Genomic DNA, 21,421 nt, shown 5'->3' on the forward strand with positions numbered 1-21,421 from the left:
TTTGGGCCTAGACCCAAAAGCTAAGCCCCCGCTAGGCTCCGGCCTCCTAGGCCTTGACCCACTAGGCTCCGGCCTCATGGGCTCCGGCCCCTTGGGCCCCGGCCTCTTAGGCTCCGGCCTTCTAAGCTCCAGCCTCCTAGGCCCCGACCCGTGTCAACTCACTCGGATCCTCAAGACCGGTGACACGTGGCGCTCCTACAGTGCAAGTCATCACAAGGGACACGTGTCATCACCGGATTGGTTGACGCTCTTCCAAAGGTATTATAAAAGAGGTACCTTCTTGTCACAAAAGGGGAACTGAAATCATTATTATACTATTCACTCACTCTGCTCTCAGATCTCTCTGAACACTGACTTGAGCGTCGGAGGAGCTTTGGCCGGCACCACACCGGTGTCCTTCCCGCTCACTTTTGTGTACTTGCGCAGGGTGCTTTGGATATCATTCTCTCTCATTACTCACCAGTCGGACCCAGCTACCCGTTCCTGCCCCACTTCGACGTGTCATCCGCTCAGTGGTGGGTCAACGGGCCTACGTGGTTCGACTCGACGTTGACTGCTCTACCATTTTTGAGCATCAACACTTATATTGAGATAATTTCATTACACTTATAACTTATATTGAGATGCACAACAACAAATATGTACCTAATGTGATGAGATCATAGAAAAAGTAGGGTATGCGTACTGTGTGGGTATAAATTTGAATTGTGTGTTATGTTATACGAATGTTCATAGTCAAAAGCATTACCTTCCTAATCAACCTTCTTGTAAGAAAAACTCTAGCCGCCACCCCAAAAGAAAAAACTCTCTTCTCTCCTCAACCTCTTCATGGGGGAGGAGCGGTCCTTGTGTTCTCACAGACTGCTCCTCTCCTCGCCCCTCTCTCCTTTGTTCTTATTTTCTTTTTTATGTGTTTTTATTTTTGTTTTTTGGGATACTCTCATCTTAATAAGTGAGAGTGTTTCCATCTCTCATTGTGAGAGTTTCTCCACCTCTATTCGTGAGAGTTTTTCAGATTTTGTTTATTTTGGTTTGTTTTGTGTTTTGATGTTTTTAGGTTTTCTCTGGCGCTCATCACAAGGTGTTAAGAAGTCACTATTTTCGCCGGTACTGGTCATATTTCCACCGGTTACTATTGCCACATCCGCCACTTTGCGCTATTGTCAGCCTCGACTTACAGATGTTGGTAAGATCGTGAACCCAAACGCGACTAGTTTGCTAATTCCTACGGTGCATCTCTAGCTCCGTTTAATGACTATAGTATCTACTCGATGCCGATGTTATGAGATCTTCGAATTTCTGTGGGCTTTTCTGCTTCACTTTTGTGGGTTTTTGTTTTATTGTAAGCATTTGAGCTCATATTTTGTATTTTCTTTGCCTTTTTGACTGTTTTAATACAATGATATGTTTTATTCAAAAAAAAATAGGCTTAATTATCGATTTACCACCCAAAATTGTAACTCATTCCCACTTTACCACCTGAAAGTTTTTTTGTCCCAGATTATCACCTGTAACTTACATCCGTGTCCCATTTTACCTTGTTCCGTCAACAATTCCGTTAATGCTGACGTGGCGCGCTGGATGTGCGCCACGTGTCACATCTTTTTTATATTTTTTGATTTTTTTGATTTTTCTATTTTTATAAACTTTGAAAATTAATTAAAAATAGCTCCGAACTTAGAAAATATACAGAAAATTCCTACCGACTTGTCTTAACTAGTACTAATTTACTATGGGGTCAAAATGCCAATTTTCCCTCTAAAAATTTCCAAAAAATTTGGAAAGTCCAAATTTATTTCTAAAAAATTAAAATACTCTAGACTCTTTGAAAATTCATAGAATAATCTCCCGAACTCCAAAAAATATGAGGTCTACACCGTTAGTCTTCTAAAAACTAACATTACCTTTCTCGTGAACACTTGCTACCCAAAAGACCTCTCGGTCTTAGAGAAAAATAAAATTCCCTATAAAATAAATTCTAGAAAAATTCTAAAATTTCTGTAAAGTCTCGAAATAATTCTCTAAAACAAGCTTTTGGTAATTTTTCAAAATATTTTTGAGAATTTGTCCAAGAGTTTACGAAAATTCTAGAATTTTTTCTAGAATTTATTTAATAGAGGAAAATTTATTTTAATTTTTTAGAAATAAATTTGAACTTTCTAATTTTTTTGAAAATTTTTAGAGGGCAAATTGGTAATTTAACTTTATAGAAAATTAGTGCTAGTCAAGACGAGTTCGTAGGAATTTTTCGTGTATTTTTCTGAGTTCGGAGCTATTTTTAATGAATTTTCAAAGTTTATAAAAAAAAATAAAAAAATGAGAAAAAAAAAAAATATGTAACACGTGGCGCACATCTAGCGCGCCACGTCAGCATTAACGGCCAGATCGTCAGCATTAACGGAATTGTTGACGGAATAAGGTAAAATGAGACATGGATGTAAGTTACAGGTGGTAATCTGGGACAAAAAAACTTTCAGGTGGTAAAGTGGGAATGAGTTACAGTTTTGGGTGGTAAATCCATAATTAAGCCAAAAAAATATACGAATGTTCACTTAATTAAGTCAACACTAAAATAAGGGGCGAATCTATAACAACGGTTGAATAGGCTTTAGCCAATGCAATTTTTTATTTTACAGTTTTTTCTAGGTAATGTTTACTCAAGTCCACCCCAGTTGAACCTATTCATGCTTATCCTAACTCACTTATGTCCACTCCATATTAAAATCATAAATTCGCCTCGGATTAATACTTCACAATTATTAATCGAGTGGAGATTTAATGAGGTATTACTTATTAGTAATAGATTATTGATTAAGGATGATGAGTTGAGTAAAATTATAGAAGGAAGTTGTCTTGATTAATTAATAACTGTAGAAGCAAAGTGTTGTAACAAAGTTATAGGCTCATCATAGGATGGGTATATCTGCGTCATGGAAAATTTGTTGGGAAAAAAAATGAAAAATCCATGATGAACATGATGTCCACACGTGTGCCATACCCAGCTGAGAGAGAGAGTCAGTCCAAATCAGATAAGCTGGAGATATCTGTACGTGTTTGGTTAAACTTCATCCAGGAGCGTTTCGTGCACTCTGTAATCGCCAAGCAAATTAAGCATTCACTCAATTCCACATTTCCACTTATATAGTTATATGTTCATAAAAAAGTTCTACTTATATTATTTGAATAATATAATAGTCACACATTAATTTCTTTTAAAAATGATATATCAAATTTGAATTTTCTTAAAATTTAGTAATGGATTAAAAATTTAAAATTGGTATGTCTTCATTGTAAAATTATTGTATGTGGCCGTAATATTAAATAACATATTAATGTAGTGTTCTCAATCTACTTAAATTATAATACGTGTACAATTTTAAAGATATTATTTAAAGTTTCAAAGTTTTAGATATTAATAATAATATACGTATTAATTTAAGTGAATTAATAACATCACGTCAATAATAATATTATATGTATAGAAGTGTGTGGTCATAACCTAACGCCTTTGGTTCTAATGTTGCTGTCCAATTGTCATTTCACCTTAGCTTCCTCCCTTACATCCACACCCATGTCCAGTTGTCCAATCCCACTTCTCTCTCTCTAACTCTCTCTCTCTCTAACTCTCTCTCTCTAACAGTCTAATTAACCCAAACATGCACATGCCTTTAAGAAATCTCTCTTTCTATAAGACTATAAGTCTATAACCCATACATACTTAGCTCTCTCTCTAAAGTCTAAACTCACTCTCTCTCATAGTATTATTCCTCTCTTTCTAAAGTTCTAAAAGCAAATTGAACAAAAACTTTGCACCTCTCCTTTCCCCTCTCTCTCTCTCTCTCTCTCTCTCTCTCTCTCTCTCTCTCTCTCTCTCTCACCATGACAGACAGAGTGTACCCCTCCGCCAAAAGCAACGGCACGACCCCAATGGCCGCCGCCCCCAACCCCTCGTTCCCGGCCAGCAAAGCCCAACTCTACAGCACCTCCCGCCCCGCCTACCGCCCCCAACCCCACTCCCGCCACCGCAGCCGCTCCCGCTGTTGCTCCTGCTGCCTCTGGATCATCTACATCCTCCTCCTCCAACTCTTCATCTGCGCCATCGCCGCCGCCGCCTTCTACCTCATCTACCGCCCCCACCGCCCCACCTTCTCCGTCTCCTCCCTCAAAGTCTCCACCCTCAACCTCTCCACCTCCACCTCCCACCTCACCTCCCGCTTCGACCTCAACATCACCGCCCGCAACCCCAACAAGAAACTCGTCTTCCTCTACAACCCCATCACCATCTCCATCACCTCCTCCAACAACGACGTCGTTTTAGGCGACGGCCTCATCCCCCGTTTCGTGCACGGCAAGAAAAACACCACCCTCTTGAAAACCCAGATCGCCACTACCAACAGAGAGCTCGACAGCGCAGCCGCGAGCGCGTTGAGGACCGAGATTAAGAGCAAGAGTGGGCTGCCATTGAAGGTGAGGTTGGACACCAAAGTGAGAGTGAAGGTGTTTGGGTTGAAGACTCCAAGAGTTGGGATTCGAGTTCGTTGCCAAGGGATTAAGGTCACTGCTCTTCCCACTGCAAAAGCTCCGGCCACAGCTTCCACTTCGAATGCCAAGTGCAAGGTGGATGTCAGACTCAAGATCTGGAAATGGACTGTATGATGAGGATGACACCCCAATTTAATTGGAAATGAAATTAAAAAAACAAAAAGGAAAAAGGTGTGTATTAATATTTTTTGTTTGAATTTACTTTTTGGGTTTTTTTTATTTTAGATTTTGTAATATTCATATATATATATATATATTTTGTGATTATGATCGTGTTTTGTGAATGGAAGAATGGTGGTTGATATTGTAGTGGGAGAGCAAGCTGTTCATTTGTCGATGTATAAATTTTTTTTTGAAAAGAATTTGGTTTTTGTTTTGTTTATTAGGTATATTAATTGTAGTTTTCCATAGTCATCTTATGTAGCTGTACATGTGCATGCATGCATACATGTACTCTTAGTGTGCAAAAGTCAATTCTTATAATTGGAAAAATAATTAAGTTAATTTTAAACTAAAATAGTTTAAAACTTAATTATTTTTTCCCCATTTTGGCCATAAGCTCATGTCAAGTGACATTGAGATGGATTGGGTAAGTACTAGAATTAATTAGGTAAGGGAACAAAATTTTCAACTTCTTGATCATTGGACTATGATATATAATTTTAACCTACTCTAAGGTCCAAAAGAGTTTTGCTGACTTTCGTTTCAACAATTCAGTTTGTGTGTGTGTGTGTGTGTGTGGAGGTATATACTTTCAATTTGTGAATAGCTAATTTAATTTGCATTATACTATCAACTAGCTATTCGTTTATTTGTATCTTTGTCCATATATAGTAGAAGAGTTCTCAAGTTGAAATTCCTCCTTTCCCGATCCGGCTAAAAAAAAAATTGCATTACATATCAATTTGCCATGGAAAATTGATGGAGGTAAGTAATAATGTCTAATCATGTGATGTAATAATTTATGTGTTAATTAATAATTGGGTACAATAATTGATGTAATAAGCATCAATTATTACATATTAATTAAGATGACATGAAAAAGTCTTTGTCTAGTCTTAAGTAGTTGGAGACTTGGAGTAGGTGAAAAAATAAGTTAGGACTAAATATATGGTAAGAGTTTGGTCCGTTGTGGTGTAAAAAAACAAACTATTATGATACGAAAATATAGTCTCCAAATATGGTAGTAATTAATGACCAAAAACAGAAATGTGGTATGAAATTAATGAGCATCGAGCAATACTATCAATGCTTCTAAACCTTTTTTTCTTTCTTTGTATGTAGAAATGAATGAATGCTTCTTCTTTATGTGTATGTACAAATTGGGTTGTGTCGGTGGGGGTTTGTGGTGTGGGATATATATATAATATATATGTAGGCTTGATCAATAATTGTGTGGTTGTGTGTTGGAGTTTGAATTGGTTTCCCTTTGTACCAAAAAAAAAAAAGAAGTTTGATCGAATTGATTTGAAGTAGTAGGCAGGGCCCCAAAGTAGTATTTTCTAGTGCAAGCAACAACTGTGTGTTGGCGTGCATGGATGTTCTTGAAAACATGGAAAGCACTTCCTACGCTTGCTGCCAATCACAGAATAACACGTGCAACAACAATTAAACATATCACCATCGATTCATCGAGTGCCACCAAAGTGTTTGGAAACAAAACGTCATAAAGTTGGACTCAAGGTCTAGCTTTGTCACTATATGCATAAATTCATCAAATGCTCAATTTATATTATTAATTAGCTAGATAAAAGTTTGACAACATAATATATTAAATATTTATGAATAAACTTTTTTTTTTTTTTTGGAATTTCATTGCCCATCATGAAAATCCCGTATTTCCATCAAGTAAATTCCATCATTCTTGCACAATATGATTGTAGTTGAACGAATATTCATAACACTGAGAACAATAGAATTGGTGTTTGGTGACGGATATATGCTAATAACTAAGTAATAATAATTGTTATCTTTCTTGATGGTGATGTTGTATTGATCAAGTCAAGAAGCATTATTATTGCAACTCATGAAGTGCTAGCTTTATCTTATCAAAGACTAAAGGATTGGCACACATAATGCTGCACTCAACCAAGCGTTGTTGGGCACTGACCATTGTGATGGGCAATGAGCTAAAAATGGTGGTAGTGATGAAGTAAATGGGAGAATTTGATAATATAACATGTGATATGATGTATTATTACCTTTCACTCAACATATGCCATGTGTCACAAACATCAATTATGGCTAATTTTTTAATTATAAAAATTACATTCACACATATCATGACATAATTCTATACCTTATTGTGTCTGTCTCTCTCGTCACATAATAACCACATATAATATATAGGATTGATTGTTTATGGAATATTTTGTCAAATTACAATACTAAAGCATAAGGCCCTCTGAAAAAGAAGCCCATTGCTCATTAAATTTTAGGGAGACTTCCATTTAGGTTTTTTAGTTTTATAATATATATTGATTAAAAAAAAGTCTTATGGCTTTTAAAATTATAACTAAAGTCCAATAATATTATAACCATTCTATGTTACATAATATTGGTACATTAGTTTTTAATTTTTTCACACATATCAGGCGTTGAGTGCTTGACGGCCATTTTCGAGTGTTCGACAATACATTTTTACTTATTCTTCAAGTCTTGGTTTGTCGGCTTTATATTAGGTTTTAACTCTGAGATTTTGGGTTCCGCACAAAATTTCAGAGTTAAAACCTAATATGCAGCCTCCACAAATCTCATTCTATACCCTATGAAGATATGAGGTGAATTCGTATCTTATATCCTCAAAAAAAAAAAATGACATATTTATTTGACAAGTCAATGGTCAAAAGGCTTTATTTAAAAAAAAAAAAAAAAAGCCATAAAATTTTTTTTCAAATAAAAAATATTAAAAGGACTAAACTCTAATTTTTCCTAAATTCTAAAGTCCCAACACCTAAAAGGCACATTAAATTCTTAAGGCCCATTTTCATAAATCTCATTGACCAGCCCAAATCAACATTTACTCATCCTAAAAGGCCAAAGCCTAAAACCCTACAAAAGCCCCTCACTTCCAAACCCAAAAGACTCGCTTCTCAGTCTCTCTCTGTTTTCTTTCATCAGTGCTCACTGCTCACTGCTCAATACTCTATACTCAGTGTCTCTGTAAGTAGGTGCAACTGTCGGCCATGTATCGAATAGCTTCAAAATTAGCTTCGTCCATCGGTTCCTCTACTTCCAAGAAGCTGGTAACTACTCCCACTTTCTCTTTTATTTTCTTATAAATTTCATTTTCTGTTCATCGCATTCCCTGTTATATTGCTTCACGTTTCGTTTTCCCCAACACTCCGTTTGGTTGCTGGAAAGGTTTACGGAAAGGGTATGTTGCATTTGAGGGTTCATGCTATACTTTGGTTTCTGGGTAATGAAACATGAGCTCCATTTAGCATTGTCATATGATATGAAGCTCGAGCTGTCAAAAACTTTTATGACTTTAGTTTGGTTTCTTTTCCTGCATTTTCTTAGCAACCAAACGGAGCATATTGTTATTTTATAAGGATCAGAATTTGATTGATTGGTTGAGTTGGGTGAATCAATACGAAAGACCCCAATTTTGAGCTTTTTGTGTTTTTTTGTTCTCCAATGTATTGTTAATTGATGGTTATGAAATTTACTGCTTGTTGGTTGATGATGGTATGAATTGGATAGACACGTAGTCGGGTTATATGCAATAGGAGTTATGTGGCAAAAGATATCAGTTTTGGGATTGGGGCACGTGCCTCCTTGTTGCAAGGCGTGTCGGAGGTTGCGGAGGCTGTCAAAGTTACAATGGGACCAAAGGTATTGGATTGATATTCTTAAATTTCTATCTATGCATTTATGATACTTCATTAATGTAATGTCTATTGGCGGAGCTCAATGTGTAATTTAAATTTCTTTACTGGTTATATATAAGTTGCATGTACAAGGAACAATAGTGGAACATAAAAAATCTCATAATAGCCAAAAGTTGAAGTCAAATGTATTTATTCCTAGAAGTTGCTTTGATTTCTTACAAGAAAAGTGAACAAAGCAATACGTAAGCTCACTAAGTTTTTATCTTCTATTTCATGCTGGTTGATTGATTCAGGGTCGCTATGTGATTATTGAGAACAGTCATAAGGATCCCAAAGTCACAAAGGATGGTGTTACTGTTGCAAAAAGCATTAGTTTCAAGGGAAAGTACAAGAATGTGGGTGCGGATCTTGTGAAACAAGTTGCTAAAGCTACTAATACTTCTGCAGGAGATGGTACTTCTTTCTCAACTTTATGTCTCATAAACATAATCTAATTTGAGACTAAGGAATAAGGCCTCCTGAATTGGGTTGACTTTAGTTTTGTTTACTAGGCGCAGTAGAAGCGCAAATGTTAGATTTGGCTTACACATTAAAATAATAGTCTTTTTATGGGAACAACAAAAGATAAGCCGCATCAGACTCCGAACAAAACTCAATGTGCCTTATTCCATGTCTTCTTGGATTCAGAGTCCATTTCAATTTGTCTCTAAGTAAGGTCTAAGTTTCACTTACCTCTTTATATGTGCAAGTTACATGGAATGTCTTTTCTTACTCTTTTGACATCAATTTATATCCAAAAGTTTGAGATATCAAATACAAATTAGCCTTTTATACGTGTTCCATTGCATTTCAGCATAAATTGGTGTTGGTTTCAGCATACCAATTCAACTGGTACCTAAATTGAAAGCCTTGATGCATCTTATAATTTATTATCTTTAAAGAACAAAAGTTGTTCCTTTTGAAATTCCCTTAACTTCATGGAGATAAGTTAATTATCTGGTTGCAGGTACGACTTGTGCAACTGTCCTGACCCAGGCAATACTCACAGAAGGTTGCAAGTCAATAGCTGCTGGGGTAAATGCAATGGATTTGCGCAGTGGTATCAAAATGGCAGTTGATGCTGTTGTTGCTGATCTGAAAAGAAGAGCATTAATGATAAGCACACCAGAAGAGATTACACAGGTGATGGGGCTTCTTGGACAAAAAAATGTTGAATTTGTAGGCCACATTTTATAGAACTTACTGTTTTAAGAAAGCTCTTCAGTTTTCCTAATTGATTGAAACTACTTCCTATAAGTTCTTGTTGCCTACAGTTTCTCTTTTATGATGTGTCTTTCAACAGTCCATAGCAACATGAGAGCAGTGCGACCTTTTGAAACATGGCGAAGGTTTTAATTATTTTCTATTGAAATACAACTTAAAGCCTAGGTGGATAGTTTTTCAGTGTTTGTTAACTAGTTTCATGCATATTGTTCAGTGCTCTGACTGGATTTTCATATAACGTATAAGTTTCTCATCAAAATATGACATATAAGTTGTACTGCCTGTCTAAATCTTTTTCTTTTTCTTCTTTTTATTTTTTTATTATGTTATTAGGAACATTCATATTTCAATATATTATGAAATAGGTTGCCACTATTTCTGCAAATGGTGAAAGAGAGATTGGAGAGTTGATAGCAAGAGCAATGGAGAAAGTTGGGAAGCAAGGAGTCATTACCGTTGCTGTGAGCCTCTTTTATTATTTTTATTATTAATAATAACATGTTAAATGTTTGTTATGGTTCCTCAAACTTGCATACGTTTGTAGGATGGGAATACTATGGATAATGAATTGGAAGTGGTGGAAGGAATGAAGCTAGGCAGAGGTTATATTTCTCCTCATTTCATCACTGATCAAAAGACTCAGAAATGTGTAAGTTCAGATCTCCATTGCGTCAACTCTACTTCACACAGTGGATTAGTTCCTTTATTGTAGTACAACAAGGTCATCGCTAAATTATTTGTTAATAGATTATTGTGGACATTTTTTTGCCTGTATATTATTAAAAAATAAATTTACCTTTTTTTTTTTTTTTTTCTTTTTTTCCTGAGCACTGAGAGGAGCTGCAACTATCTCAAGCTGCCCTTATCATCCCATTATTCATGGTCATGTAGTCATTCTGTTTACTTTTGTCTTTTATGCTATATCTATCATGTCCTCAGTTTATTTATTGGTGATCATTTTGTCTTTGCTTCTACCATATTTTTGAGGCTAGGCAGTTGTAAACTTTATGGTCACATGCATTGTCTATTGTTTTTTCTTCTTTCCTTTATGCTTGATTTTTGTTTCACCAGTGTAATCTCTTATACATCCAGTTTATGCAAACTTCTTTCTAACTTATAATTTACTTTGAACTGCAATATAGAAGTTATAATTTCTGTGCCTGCAGGAACTGGAGTACCCTCTGATCCTCATTCATGACAAGAAAATTTCGGACCTGACTTCAGTTGTGAAAATACTAGAGCTGGCAGTAAATGTAATTAGCCTTTTCCTGATGGTTACCTTTTATGTGCAATGGTGAGTAAATAATCAGGTGAAATTTATAGGTAAAGATACTCATCTCTTGTTCCTCTTAACAGCAAAATAGACCACTTCTTGTTGTGGCTGAGGATGTCGAAGGTGATCCACTTGCCATGCTAATACTCAACAAGCATCATGCTGGGATTAAGGTGATGACTAGGCTTTGCTTTTGACTTATTGTGCAAGGCTCATGTATTGGTTAATACAACAAGTACATTTTTTTTTTAAATTTCAATTTCAATTATGTGAGTCGGTTATGAAATAAGATATTTCCAGATAAACATAGACATTTTGATTGCCAGATATGTCTTCTAGACGCAGCCTGATGTTGGTAGATATGTCTGTATTTGCTATGCATGCTTGAGTATTTTTATAGATATACAAATAGGTCCTTTGACAACATGTATCAATCATATTGGAGATACATCTTGTGATAGTGTGAGAGAATACATATCAGTGACTGCATGCATATATGTATGTATGTGCATGCATGTAAGCATTTTTACATTTTTTCTTGGGAAGTGCCATTTGTTATCTGTCTGTACATCCTAAAGGATTCTTTGCTATAAAAAACATTTGAGTTCAGAATTATATGTTGACAAATGAAAAATAAATTTACTTTTCCTAGAACTACTAAACAATTAAAATATTTTTTAGACTAAATTTTCCTTATCCATATATTATGAGTGGAGAAATAACGTATTATATTGGCGAGTATCTACATATCTAATGTGTCTTATTTAAAAAAAGTATCTACATATCTAATGTGGAATTTTCTTAGGTTTGTGCCATCAAAGCTCCTGGTTTTGGGGAAAACAGGAGAGCCAATTTAGATGATCTTGCTGTTCTCACTGGGGGAGAGGTAATACAGTTTTCTAAACATTAAATTATATACACATCGACTTGTAACATTATAATTATATACACGTTATACAGGTTATCAGTGCAGATCGTGGTTTAACTCTCGACAAAGTCCAATTTGAAATGCTTGGTACTGCCAAAAAGGTTTGTATTTCACTGCATGGCATGTTATACTTGTATGTCTGGGACATCATCACTAAATTTATAACAGGTGACTGTCTCTCTTGATGACACAATCATTCTACATGGAGGTGGGGATAAGAAGCTGATTGAAGAAAGATGCGAGGAGGTATATCTGAAATCTGAATTACATAGATGATTTCTCCCCTTTGTAATTTTGTCAGAAACTATTATTGTGCATCCTGAAACCGTCGGTAAAATTAAGAAATACTTACCAAATAGTCATAAGAGCTGCTTGACTCTGTTCTTGATTAAATAATAGTATGAATTGAATGTGAAGGAGAGACCATGATTAAGGTTGAGGTATTCAGATCTAAGTCATCTGATATATCAATCCATATATTAGAGAAAGCACCATATGAGATGTTTAAGTCGTCTAATAACACTAAATATTTTCTACAGTTGAGAACAGCAATGGAGAAGAGTACTGCCTTGTTTGACAAGGAAAAAGCACAGGAGCGGCTGTCAAAGCTGTCTGGTGGAGTTGCAGTTTTCAAGGTATGATATTCACTTTTATGAATTACTGACACATGCTGTGTATGTTATGCTCTCAGATCCAAGTATATCTTTTTCTTTTAACAGGTTGGAGGTGCTAGTGAGGCAGAGGTTGGGGAGAGGAAAGATAGGGTAACAGATGCTTTAAATGCTACAAGAGCAGCTGTGGAAGAGGGTATTGTGCCAGGTTGGTTGATTTTGCCATTTGTTGGTTAATATGTTCTTATCTCTCCAAGCATAATAAAAACATGCATATTTTTTGTTAGGTGGTGGTGTTGCTCTCTTGTATGCTACAAAAGCTTTGGAGAACCTTCAAACGGAAAATGAAGACCAAAGAGGAGGAGTCCAAATTATCCAGAATGCTCTTAAGGTTAGATTGAATCTCTTGGAATTTCTTTTTGGGGGTTTATTTTAAGTCAGTTTTTCCTGACAGTGTCTATTGTATACTTGCAACAGGCACCAACATTCACTATAGTTTCAAATGCTGGTTTTGATGGTGCACTGGTTCTTGGTAAATTGTTGGAACAAGATGATCTTCAAATGGGTTATGATGCTGCCAAAGGTTTGTTTTTTATTTATATCAAATCTCACATTTTAGCCAACTTGATATATTGATTTTGGGGTTATTTGGTCCTTGATTGAGTATAATGGAGGATTGAGGAGGCTATATGTTGGCCAAGTTGAGTTGTTCTTAAACACTTTCCTTCCAAATTATCAAAGTTCTCAATGTCTGCACTTTCCGTAAGTATGATTATCCAGAGTGTTCTCCACTGCTTTCCCTGTCACTTAAATCCTGGTGCTTGTGCTAAAATTAGGTGAATATGTTGACATGGTAAAGGCTGGGATCATAGATCCTCTGAAAGTCGTTAGAACAGCCTTGGTAGACGCAGCCAGGTGAGATTGGTAGTATATGTTGTGATAAAAACTCTTGTTTGTGTGGTGTTCTGGTATCTGAAACCAGTATGTGTTGTCTTTGCAGTGTGTCGTTGCTATTGACAACAACTGAGGCAGCTGTAGTGGACAATCCGAAAGAGAAAAAACCTCCCAGCCGGATGCCAAATATGGATGATTTGGGCTACTAACTTTAAAGTGACTGAATTGAAAAGCTAGTGTCAACGTGTAGGGGCGGAACATTGAAGAGACAGGCCCTGCAAACTTTTGAAGAAAAAAAAATTCAATATAAGTTATAGAAAAATACTAATTTGTTGAGTATTTGTGTCTATTTTATTTTTGTCTTGAACATTACATAGATTCAATGCGAGTTTATTTCTCTTTTGTATTTACGTAATCAATGTTGCTTTTGTTTTTTGTGTTAAGAGTGGGTTTACTTGAATCCATTTCTTTTGTATCTTATTCTTGACCCAACTTCTTTATGTAATTTTTTTTTTTCCTACGTTTGCACCTGCAAAAAATTGAACCACTGGTGGTTTATTCCTTTAATTTCTTTTATTTAAAAACACCTCTTCTAAACCCAATTTCTTAGTTTAAAATCCTCTGAACCTAAATACCAATGCCATACATTTAAAGATAAGGGTGATTGATAATGCACAGTTTAGTCCATTACTAAAAATATTATCCAAGCGTATTCTATTGCAAATATGCCTAATATTATCCTAAAATTAATGAGATTTAAATCATAATATTATCATATTATATTATTCTAATATTATCATATACATTGAACCTAAAATCCTATACCCTAAACCTTGAATCTAAAATCATAACCCTAATACCCTAAGTCTCATTCTTACACATAGTTAGTCGATTTTATGTTAGGTTTTAACTCCGGAATTTTGGGATCTTGGGATGCTCTAAAGATCGACTTGAGATGCCCTTAAATATGACTTAAGGAACTTTAGGGTATGATTTTGTAAGCGTCAAAACTTGATTGAGATGTTACTAGGTACAATTTGAAATGCATTAAGGGTATAAAGAATTAAAATGTCTTGAGCTACGAATTGAAATTCTCAAAAACAAATTTAGGATGCCCTAAAGAAAGACTTGAGATGCCCTAAGACACGACTTAGGAAGCTTTAGGTAATCACTTTAGAAGCGTCAAAACATGACTTAGGATGTTACTTGATACAATTTAAATGCATCAAGTGTATAAATAATTAAAATGTCTCGACCTACGAACTGAAATTTTCAATGAACGACTTGGGATGCCCTAAGGAACGACTTGAGATGTCATAAGACACGACTTGAGATGTCATAAGACACGACTTGATAAACTCTAAGGTATGACTTTGAAAGCGTCAAAACTTGACTTGGGATGCCATTAGGTACAATAAAAAAAGCATCAATGGTATAAAAAATTAAAATGCCTCCTCGAGTTACGAACTAAAATTCTCGATGAACGATTTAGGATGCCCTAAGGAACGACTTAAGGAACTCTAGGGTATGACTTTGGAAGCGTCAAAACATGACTTGGTATGTCATTAGGTACAATATGAAATGCATCAATGATATAAACAATTAAAATGTCTAGAACTACAAACTGAAATTCTTAAGAAAATAATTGGGATGCCGTAAGGAACGACTTGAGATGCCATAAGGCATGACTTGACAAAATCTAGAGTATAACTTGGGAAGCGTCAAAACATGACTTATAATGTCACTAGATACAATATGAATTGCATCAAGAGTATAAACAATTAAAATACCTCGAGCTACAAATTGAAATTCTCATGGAACGATTTGGGAAGTCCTAAGGAACGACTTGAGATGCCTTTAGGCACGACATGAGAAACTCTAGGGTATGACTTTGGAGGCGTCAAAATGACTTAGGATGTGACTAAGTACAATTTTGAATGCATCAAGGGCATAAACATTTAAAATGACTCGAGCTATGAAATGAAATTTTCAAGGAACAACTCGAGATACCCTAAGGAACGACTTGAGATGTCAGACACGACTTAATAAACTCTAGGATATGACTTTGGAAGCGTTAAAATATGGCTTGAGATGTCATTAAGTACAATTTGAAATGCATCAAGGGTATAAACATTTAAAGAACATCGAGCTGTGAATTGAAATTCTCAAGGAACGACTTGGGAAGCCCTAAGGAACGACTTGAAATATCCTAAAGCACGACTTGATAAACTCTAGGGTTTGACATTGGAAGCGTAAAAACATGACTTGGGATGTGACTAGGTACAATTTGGAATGCATCAATGGCATAAACATTTAAAATGTCTCGAGCTACGAAATGAAATTTTCAAGAAATGACTTGGGATGCCTTAAGGAACGACTTGAGATGTCCTAAGGCACGACTTGATAAACTATAGAGTATGACTTTGGAAGCGTCAAAACAGGACTTGGGATGTCACTAGGTACAATTTGAAATGTATTAAGGGTAAAAACATTTAAAATGTCTTGAGCTATAAATTGAAATTCTCAAGGAACCACTTGGAAACCCCTAAAGAACGACTTGAAATGTCCTAAGGAATGACATTAGAAATTCTAGGGTATAACTTCAGAAACGTCAAAACATGACTTAGGATGTCACTAGATGCAATTTGGAATGCAACAATGGCATAAACATTTAAAATGTCTCGAGCTACGAAATAAAATTTTCAAGGAACAACTCAGAATGCCCTAAGGAACGACTTGAGATGTCCTAAGGCACGACTTGAGAAACTCTAGGGTATGACTTTGAAAACAGCAAACTATGGCTTGAGATGTCACTAGGTACAATTTGAAATGCATCAATAGGTATAAATATTTAAAAAACAACGAGCTACGAACTGAAATTCTCTTGGGTAAGACTTTGGAAGCAACTTGAAATGCATTTTAAAATGTCTCGAGCTACGAATTGAAATTCTCAAGCAATAACTTCGAATGTCCTAAGGAACGACTTGAGATGCCCTAAGGCACGACTTGACAAAGTCTAGAGTGTAACTTTGGAAGTGTCAAAACATGACTTGGAATGTCACTAGGTACAATATGAAATGCATCAAGTGTACAAACATTTAAAATGTCTCGATCTACGAACTGAAATTCTCGAGCTACGAACTGAAATTCTTAAGCAACGACTTCGAATGCCCTAAGGAATAACTTGAGATGTTATAAGCCACGACTTGAGAAACTGTTGGGTAAGACTTTGGAAGCGTCAAAACAAGACTTGAGATGTCACTAAATATAATTTGAAATGCATGAGAGGTATAAACATTTAAAATGCCTTGATCTATGAATTGAAATTTTTAAGGAACGAATTGGAATCCTCTAAAGAACGACTTGAGATGCCCTAAGACATGACGAGAGAAATTCTAGAGTATGACTTCAGGAGCGTCAAAACATGACTTGGAATGTCACTAGGTATAATTTTGAATGCATCAAGGGTATAAACAATTAAAATGCCTCGAGCTATGAACTAAAATTCTCAACGAATGATTTGGGATGCCCTAAAGAAAGACTTGAGATACCTTATAGAACGACTTGAGAAACTGTAGGGGTATGATTTTGGAAGCGTTAAGACATGACTTAGAATGTCATTATATACAATTTGAAATGCATCAAGGGTATAAACATTTAAAAAGCATCGAGCTACGAACTGAAATTCTCAAAAAAGTACTTAGAATTGGGCTTGGGCATCGGGCGGGTGGGTCGGCTTGGAGTCCAACCCATCTTCGACTAAACGGGTTGGTGAGAGTCGGCTCGGGTCTTTGTCGGGGACGGGTCGGAAGCAGTCGGAAACGGCTTGGCCGAGAAAGAGAATGAGGAGACTTAGGAGAAGAGAGGAAATAAAGGAGAAGAGAGAAGATAGAGGTTTCCCTAAGTTCAAACCTCCTGCAACTCTCACCCTTTTCTGCAACTTTATCTCTCATCTGCAACTCTCTCTCTCTCTCGCCTGTCACTCTCTCTCGCGGCTCGGCTTGACTTCGGCGGGCGGTAGAGGACGGAACCCATCACCCGAGCCGCCTCTATCAGGGTGGGTCCGCTTGAGGCTAAACTGCCGGCGGTGCGGTCGGAGCTGCAGGTCGGACGGGTTGATGCCCACCCCTACTTAGGATGCCTTAGGGAATGACTTGAGATGCCTTAAGACACAACTTGAGAAACTCTAGAGTATGACTTTGGAAGCGTCAAGACATGACTTAGGATGTAATGCATTAATGATATAAACAATTAAAATGCCTCGATTTACGAATTAAAATTCTTAAGGAACGACTTGGGATGCCCTAAGAAACAACTTGAAATACCCAATGGCACGACTTGAGAAACTCTAAGGTATGATTTGGGAAGCAGCAAAACATGACTTAGGATGTCACTTGGTACAATGAAATGCGTCAAGGGTATAAACATTTAAAATGCTTTAAGCTATGAACTGAAATTCTCAATGAACGACTTGAGATGCCCTAAGGAACAAGTTAAGATGCACTACGACACGATTTGGAAAACTCTAGGATATGACTTTGGAAGCATCAAACTTGACTTAGAATGTCACTAGGTACAATTTGAAATACATCAAGGGTATAAACAATTAAAAAACCTTAAGGTACGAATTGAAATTCTCAACTAACGACTTGGGATGCCCTAATGAACGACTTGGGACTTGGGATACCCTAAGGAACGACTTAAGATTCCCTAATGCACGAATTGAGAAACTCTATGGTATGACTTGGGAAGTATCAAAACATGACTTAAGATGTCACTAGGTACAATATGAAATGCATCAAGGGTATAAATATTTAAAATGTCTCAAGTTACGAACTGAAATTTTCAAGGAACTAAATAGGGTGCCATAAGAAACGACTTGAGATGCCCTAAGGCATGACCTGAGAAACTCTAGGGTATGACTTTGGAAGCATCAAGACATGACTTAGGATGTCACTATGTACAATTTGAAATGCATCAATGGTCTAAACATTTAAAATGTCTCGACTTACGAACTGAAATTCTCAAAGAACAATTTGGAATGTTCTAAGGAGCAACTTGAGATGTCCTAAGGAACAACTTTGGATGTCCTAAGGAACGACTTGAGATACCCTAAGACACGACTTGAGAAACTCTAAGGTATGAGTTTGAAAGTGCCAAAACATGACTTGAGATGTCATTTGGTATAATTTGTAATACTTTGAGGGTATAAAATTTTAAAATTCCTTAAGGGTTTAGGGTTTAAATGCCACTCAAACCCAGAGCTAGTTGGTTCTCCTCGAAATGCATTGAGGCGTAACAGTTGACTGGACATCTAGGGGTAAAGCATTGTTTCGGTGTGGGCCATGAGAGCGGTACCAAATCGAGGCATTTGATCCATTTGAATTCCATATTCAAAGGTGTGATCGGATCTATTCATTAAAAAGAATCGATTCAATACATTTCTTATGTACCCATTAGTTTCGAGTTTAAGGTTTATGTTTTAGCCTCAGGGGTTTACTGGTTTAGGGTTTAAATGCCACTATAACTCAAAGATTAAATTATGACAATTTGCAGCTTAATTCTTGTTCTTTTTCTCTTACTCGAGATACCATTAATCCTCGTGCGAAGTTACTCTTTTTACTTGTTATTTTGGCGCCAATTTAAGAACTTCTAAAATAACAACCACCAATTCTTGATGACAACGGCTCTCTTTCTCAAAACCTCATCTTCTTCATGCTTCATGCTTCGTTTCAACGTTTCATATCAACCTCTTCACGTCTCCATCAGACCCATGTCTGTTTCCCACCAAATCTCAGCCGTTCATTTTCTATAGTCCACCATGTTCAGACCCAGATCATATCACGCCCGTCCTGTACTACCCACAATGAAGTTCTTGATTTCTTTGAACACCGCCTTCGACAGTGCACTAGACCCGAACAGTGCAAACAAGTTCATACCCAAATTGTTACCACCGGCACGTCTCAGTCAGCGTTCTTGGCTTCGCGGCTCGTAACTGTTTATGCACGTTTTGGGCTTGTCTTTGATGCCCGGAAAGTTTTTGTCACCACCCCAGTTGAGGGTATATCAAACCTACTCCTGTGGAATTCAGTTCTTAGAGCTAATGTCTCTCATGGGTTTTATGGAGAAGCACTCAAACTGTATGATAGAATGCGAAAGCTAGGGATTTGGGCTGATGGGTTTACTTTTCCTTTGGTTATTAGGGCCTGTGCATTTATGGGTAGGCTTGAGTTGTCCAAGAATGTGCATAGTCATGTTCTGCAAATGGGTTTTCAGAATCATCTTCATGTTGTCAATGAGTTGATGGGAATGTATGGGAAACTCGGCCGAATGGATTCTGCTCGCAGATTGTTTGATAGAATGTGTGTTAGAAGCTTTGTTTCGTGGAATACAATGGTTTCTAGTTATGCCTTTAACTATGACAGTGATGGTGCCACTGAGATGTTTAGAAGGATGGAGTTAGAAGGCTTGGAGCCAAACCCTGTGACTTGGACGTCATTATTGTCAAGTCATGCTCGTTGTGGCCGCCATGAAGTGACCATGGAGTTGTTTGGTATGATGAGGGTTAGAGGCACTGGGACTACTGCTGAAGTGCTTGCTGTGGTGTTATCCGTGTGTGCTGATTTGGCTGTGGTTGACAAGGGTAGGATGATTCATGGATATATTATAAGGGGTGGTTTCAAAGATTACTTGTTTGTGACAAATGCGCTAATATGCATGTATGGAAAATGTGGAGATGTAGAAAATGCATACAAATTGTTTTTGGGGATGGAAAATAAGAACCTAGTGAGTTGGAATGCTTTGATCTCATCGTATGCTGAATCTGGTTTGTGTGATGAGGCTTTTGCAATATTTTCCCAGCTGGATGGTCATCCAATAATGAGACCTAATATCATAAGTTGGAGTGCTGTTATTGGAGGTTTTTCTTCCAAGGGACGAGGAGAGGAGTCTCTGGAACTCTTCCGGCAGATGCAGAGTGCAGGTGTGATGGCCAATTCTGTCACTATATCCAGTGTTTTATCTGTTTGTGCCGAATTAGCAGCACTGAATCTTGGTAGGGAAATTCATTGTCATGTGGTTAGGGCTTTGATGGATGGTAACATCTTGGTAGGAAATGGCTTGATTAATATGTACACAAAATGTGGAAGTTTTAAGGAAGGGCATCTAGTATTTGAGAATATTGACAATAAGGACTTGATCTCGTGGAACACGATGATTGCTGGGTATGGGATGCATGGACTTGGTGAGAATGCTCTAAGAATTTTCTATAAATTGCTTGAATTTGGATTCAATCCAGACAATGTAACATTTGTTGCTGTTCTTTCTGCTTGTAGCCATGCTGGGCTAGTCACCAAGGGCTGTTTCCTTTTTGATCAGATGACTGGAGTCTATGGTATAGAACCCCAGATGGAGCACTATGCATGCATGGTTGATCTTCTTGGCCGTGCTGGGTTATTGCAAGAAGGAAACAACATTGTAAAAAACATGCCAATGGAACCCAATGCTTGTGTTTGGAGTGCTCTTCTCAATTCTTGTAGGATGCACAAAAATACAGATATTGCAGAAGAAACTGCCACCCACATTTTCGATATGAACTCAGAAATGACTGGGAGCTACATGTTGCTGTCAAACATTTATGCTGCTAGCGGGAGATGGGAGGACTCTGCGAAGGTGAGGATCTACGCAAAGACAAAGGGTTTTAAGAAAATCCGGGGGCAGAGTTGGATTGAGGTGAAGAATAAGGTTTTCATGTTCTCAGCAGGGAACACTATGCAAGCAGGCTTGGAGTTAATTCATGGTATCCTTCATGACTTGGCGCTTCAAATGGAGAGTGAGGGCTATATAACCAATAAGAGAATCATTGAACAGAATGTTGACAAAGAGATGAATCTGATGGTTGAGGCATAGTGACGGACTAGACATGATAACAGTCTTTCCAATAGGCATTATCAGAGTCCAGAAGAATTTCAAATTCAATGGAATACCAAATTCTTTTCAACTATGACAAAGGATTTGCTTAGGTTATGTTATTCTTGCAAAGATTGCTAGATACATTGTTTTCGTAAATAATTATCCT

At 36.9% G+C, this 21,421-nt stretch overlaps 3 protein-coding genes across 3 annotated transcripts; all 3 read left to right on the forward strand.

Moving 5' to 3' along the window:
* The first annotated feature begins 3,694 nt into the window (after positions 1 to 3,694).
* Positions 3,695 to 4,851, forward strand: LOC147287422 (Late embryogenesis abundant (LEA) hydroxyproline-rich glycoprotein family). The gene has a single exon (XM_086241673.1). The coding sequence runs from the start codon at positions 3,880 to 3,882 to the stop codon at positions 4,654 to 4,656; it is 777 nt and encodes a 258-aa protein (XP_086097799.1). The 5' UTR covers positions 3,695 to 3,879; the 3' UTR covers positions 4,657 to 4,851.
* A 2,805-nt stretch (positions 4,852 to 7,656) lies between these two features.
* Positions 7,657 to 13,735, forward strand: HSP60-3A (heat shock protein 60-3A). Its single transcript, XM_086239636.1, has 17 exons — positions 7,657 to 7,787; positions 8,248 to 8,379; positions 8,669 to 8,828; positions 9,382 to 9,557; positions 10,004 to 10,099; positions 10,183 to 10,287; positions 10,805 to 10,891; positions 10,995 to 11,084; positions 11,717 to 11,797; positions 11,872 to 11,940; positions 12,008 to 12,085; positions 12,379 to 12,474; positions 12,559 to 12,658; positions 12,738 to 12,841; positions 12,928 to 13,033; positions 13,287 to 13,365; positions 13,451 to 13,735. The coding sequence occupies exons 1-17, from the start codon at positions 7,728 to 7,730 to the stop codon at positions 13,551 to 13,553; spliced, it is 1,722 nt and encodes a 573-aa protein (XP_086095762.1). The 5' UTR covers positions 7,657 to 7,727; the 3' UTR covers positions 13,554 to 13,735.
* Positions 13,736 to 19,048: 5,313 nt separating this feature from the next.
* On the forward strand, positions 19,049 to 21,283 carry LOC147287424 (Pentatricopeptide repeat (PPR-like) superfamily protein). The gene has a single exon (XM_086242163.1). It carries the CDS (start codon positions 19,060 to 19,062, stop codon positions 21,250 to 21,252), a length of 2,193 nt encoding a protein of 730 aa, XP_086098289.1. The 5' UTR covers positions 19,049 to 19,059; the 3' UTR covers positions 21,253 to 21,283.
* Positions 21,284 to 21,421: the final 138 nt, after the last annotated feature.

This window comes from Dryas octopetala, chromosome 4 (assembly GCF_963921425.1).
Source record: "Dryas octopetala chromosome 4, drDryOcto1.1, whole genome shotgun sequence".
NCBI lineage: Eukaryota > Viridiplantae > Streptophyta > Magnoliopsida > Rosales > Rosaceae > Dryas > Dryas octopetala.

Coding starts and splice junctions, on each gene's coding strand:
- HSP60-3A (XM_086239636.1), top strand. CDS start 7,728: ATGTATCGAATAGCTTCAAAATTAGCTTCGTCCATCGGTTCCTCTACT. Junction 7,788..8,247: donor CCTCTACTTCCAAGAAGCTG/GTAACTACTCCC, acceptor TGAATTGGATAG/ACACGTAGTCGGGTTATATG. Junction 8,380..8,668: donor AAGTTACAATGGGACCAAAG/GTATTGGATTGA, acceptor TGATTGATTCAG/GGTCGCTATGTGATTATTGA.
- LOC147287424 (XM_086242163.1), top strand. CDS start 19,060: ATGCTTCATGCTTCGTTTCAACGTTTCATATCAACCTCTTCACGTCTC.
- LOC147287422 (XM_086241673.1), top strand. CDS start 3,880: ATGACAGACAGAGTGTACCCCTCCGCCAAAAGCAACGGCACGACCCCA.